General features: G+C 41.2%; 1 protein-coding gene across 1 annotated transcript in view; it reads right to left on the bottom strand.

Moving 5' to 3' along the window:
* Positions 1–1360, bottom strand: part of LOC104464697 (inducible T-cell costimulator-like) — a 9598-nt gene extending 8238 nt beyond the window's left edge. The window contains exon 1 of the mRNA XM_010077484.1: positions 1302–1360. Within this exon, the coding sequence (XP_010075786.1) occupies positions 1302–1359 (58 nt within the window). The 5' untranslated portion in view covers position 1360. The remainder of the gene's footprint in view (positions 1–1301) is intronic.
* Positions 1361–3422: the final 2062 nt, after the last annotated feature.

The following is a 3422-nucleotide window of genomic DNA, read 5'->3' as shown; positions in this document are numbered from 1 at the left end:
ATGCCGGTATCAAACAGAAGAATTATTTGCACTCTTAAAATTGCAGTCCATTTCTTCCCACAAGGAATGGCCTTTTAGATAGCTCCAGCCACATGTAAAATCATGCTCATCAAGTAAACCTCCTAAATTGGCTACCTGAGAAATATTTAACAAAATTGATAGGATTTTTTGTTAGTAGATTCAAGAATAATTTTTCAAGGAGAAAAAGAGCAGCTCATGTCCCTTTAGAGATACTCATCACAGGTTCCTTCCCAGTGATTTCAGACATCTTTTCAATCTATCTGAAAACTCAGTATACTATCGCTGCATTAGTTAACCTTCAGAAAGGTATCTGCATTGCCTGAAGAGCTGGAAATTGGTTTTTATTTAAATGAAAGCTTAAATTCTGTATGAAACCTCAGGAGTACTTAAATTCTACAGGGGGACTTGAAACCTATCCTGTGTCACTAAAATTTCAAAGGCAAGCATATTCAATAGCCCTTGGCATGACCTTCAAAGGGACGTGTTTAGATGGTGGTTAGTAACTGTGTGCACTAAATCTCAGGTCTTACTTATTTGACACATCATACCAAATCCTTGGACATATGTATGAAAAAAAGACTCTTCTTAATCAGATATTATCTGTATTTCCAATCTGGTCTGGTAAAATGTGGGTTTCTGACAGATAGATGCAAGCTCTGGTATTTCTCTTTGTGTAGCTGTGATAAAACACTGAATCGTATAAAATGTTACATCCACGTTTATGGCTGGACTGAGATCAGAACTGTCACCGTGCCCCTTCTCAAACACAGCATTAGGAATGCTACAGTTCCTTTTAAGTCAGTCTGCATTTCAAGCCTGCACCAAAACAAACTCTTCCACTCTTCCATGCCACATACATTTCTCTTACTTTAAAAATTCCCTGCCCAAACAAGAGCAGGTTTAATACCAATAACTTGGTTTCTCTTTATTAAGCCATTCGCTGTCACGCTGCTATAAGACCTTGTGCCCAGCAAGGGAATCTGGCTGGAGCACTACAGTCTAAACAGCTAGAAGGTAACACTGAGCAGATGAGCTAAAGAATATAAACAATGAAAACTTGTACTTTTTCATTCCATAGCAAATGCCCTGTGCTGGCAGGAATTCTTGCCAACTCTGGTGATCTTAAAGTTGAGAGCAGTCTTTTTGCAGCCATTTCCCTTAATTAGCTCTATTCCTCCAACCCCTTGCTATCGTGCCTCATTTACTGTCTCCTGTCACTGGGTGGGTTATATTCCATAGAGACATCTACTGCAAGGAGAATAATCCAAAATGCTACTCACCACAGAGGGCTTCAAACTGAAAGCAGAGGACACAGAAAGTTACAGCCACCGACTTCATGCTTGACTGACACAGAGGCACCAGCCTTCTGTCTACTGTGAAGATGTGGAAGAATTCATAGGTAGAAAAGGAAGTGGTTTGTGGGCAATGGGGGAAATTATATTATAATCAGAAGGACTTTTTAATTTAACCTCTGACTACGTTACAGCTATGTCAGCATTAGCTGTCGCCCACACCTGTGGATTTTGCTGGGTTTTTTTTTTCCTACTTCATGGGTTGCTGTCACAGACAGGAAGATGAAGGATTTTCTGACATTGTGTTTGATGTTCTGGTTAAAACTATCACGATAGAGACTACAGTCATCTACAGTACACTTCCTGCAGATAGCTCATGGTCAGCAACTTGTTCCTTAAATTAACTTACAAAACATGCATATTTGCAACTGGCAACCTGGTTTCTCTCCACCAGTTTCAGCTGGTCTTATGAAACTGATGGTCTTGCTCTGTGTGGAAGCCATTCGTTAGTAGGGTGGGAGTCTCTTGTGTGTCCTGGTCCTGAAATTCATTGGCAGAACATGTCCAAATTGCAGAAGGATCCCCTCAGCCCTGTGACTTCTTAGAGGCTCCCTCTGACATAAGACTTCCACCCTGGAGGTAAGGCTTGCTCTGCGTGGGCATGAGAAACTTCACGTGGCTCTGTGAGAGGAGGAGACCTGACCCAGTGCCCAAGGGCCTTAGGCCAAAAGTTACTCTCCTTCCCTCTCTCTGCTTTTGGGCAGCACACTGGCCTGCCATCCATCTGTATCCTGGGAATGTTTTAGGACCCTTTGCGATAACATGTTTTACAATGATTTAGAACTGGCTGTTTATTTATGCCTATAATGCTAATTTTAGCACAGATAACATACTGGAAAAGCAGCTTCTAAATCATGTTTAATATATTAGATGCAGTTAGCATTTCTGATTGCACAAAGGGAAGACATAAAGGAGGAATAGTGGTGCCTGACAGACACTCCTGGGGTTGAGTCCTTGTAATGATCATGCCGTGGTACCAAGTAAGTTGTGAATAACAGGACTGGGTTACAGATTCACATCCTGCTTTGCACTGTGTGAAGAAATCTTCACGTGTTGGTTTACTCTTCCTCAAAAAAATGATTTTATTTCTTTCACTGCTACTGCCAAAGATCTGTTCACATGGACCCTGGGAGAGTTTTACTCTCTTCAAATCTTTGCAAAGCCCTGCAAATCTTTGCCTTTTGTTAAATTAAAATCAGAGCTAAGCCTGAATCAAGTCAGGATTTGATCTAAACTTTCAGCTCAGGAGCCAAATTGAAGCAACTCTAACTACAGAAAGTTTCTGCAGTATACTTTTAATTATGAAGCTCAAGAGTAGTATATGTAGGTTCAAGCAATTATGATAAAGCTGAAAAAGATACATCTGACTTCTGAGCTTTGCCTATGAAGTTGTGCCCCATGTTGGGATCTAGTGAGGTTCCCAGTAAGACCATCTTTCCCATCCCCCGTAACAACTCAGGGGAAGTGCTGAAGCAACAGAGCAGCCCTCTTCTGGGACAGGACCTTTATTTCAGCCCCAGGTAAGCCTAAGCTTTAAAACAAATCAGTGTTGGCAGGGTTAAAAAAACGTGTTGTCTTTCTTAAAAATTTAAACATTTTGCCAGGAAAGTAATTTTGTTAGAGAAGAGATTTTTTTAAACAATATATTTATTTTGGGGCAACTTGCTCCTTCCCTCCCATCTTTGTGACCTTATCAATTATACCAATGCAGAGATGATTAATACACATTTATTTTCCTCCTGGGGTAAGAATAGCACCCAGCACAGCTTGGTTGGCATAGATCTCACTACAACAACCGGAGCAAGTTCCACTGTCCAGTAAACAGTTTGTATTTGTCCTCTTTCTCCTGTCATTATAGCCTCAAATCTGGAATTACCCCTTCTTTTCTGCTGTGTGGCACTTGGGATTGCTAGAACACAGTGCTCCCTTTGTTTCAAAAAGGCCCAGCCCAGGGTACACATTGGGGTATGTCTGGCAGCACTCTGATCTAGACAGTGATTTCTTTCCGTGGTCGAGTGTATTTGATAGTAAGCAGCAGAGCCTGAGGCA

This window comes from Pterocles gutturalis, unplaced genomic scaffold, assembly GCF_000699245.1.
Source record: "Pterocles gutturalis isolate BGI_N339 unplaced genomic scaffold, ASM69924v1 scaffold49158, whole genome shotgun sequence".
Classification (NCBI taxonomy): domain Eukaryota; kingdom Metazoa; phylum Chordata; class Aves; order Pterocliformes; family Pteroclidae; genus Pterocles; species Pterocles gutturalis.
This window is presented reverse-complemented; position numbering and strand designations above follow the sequence as displayed.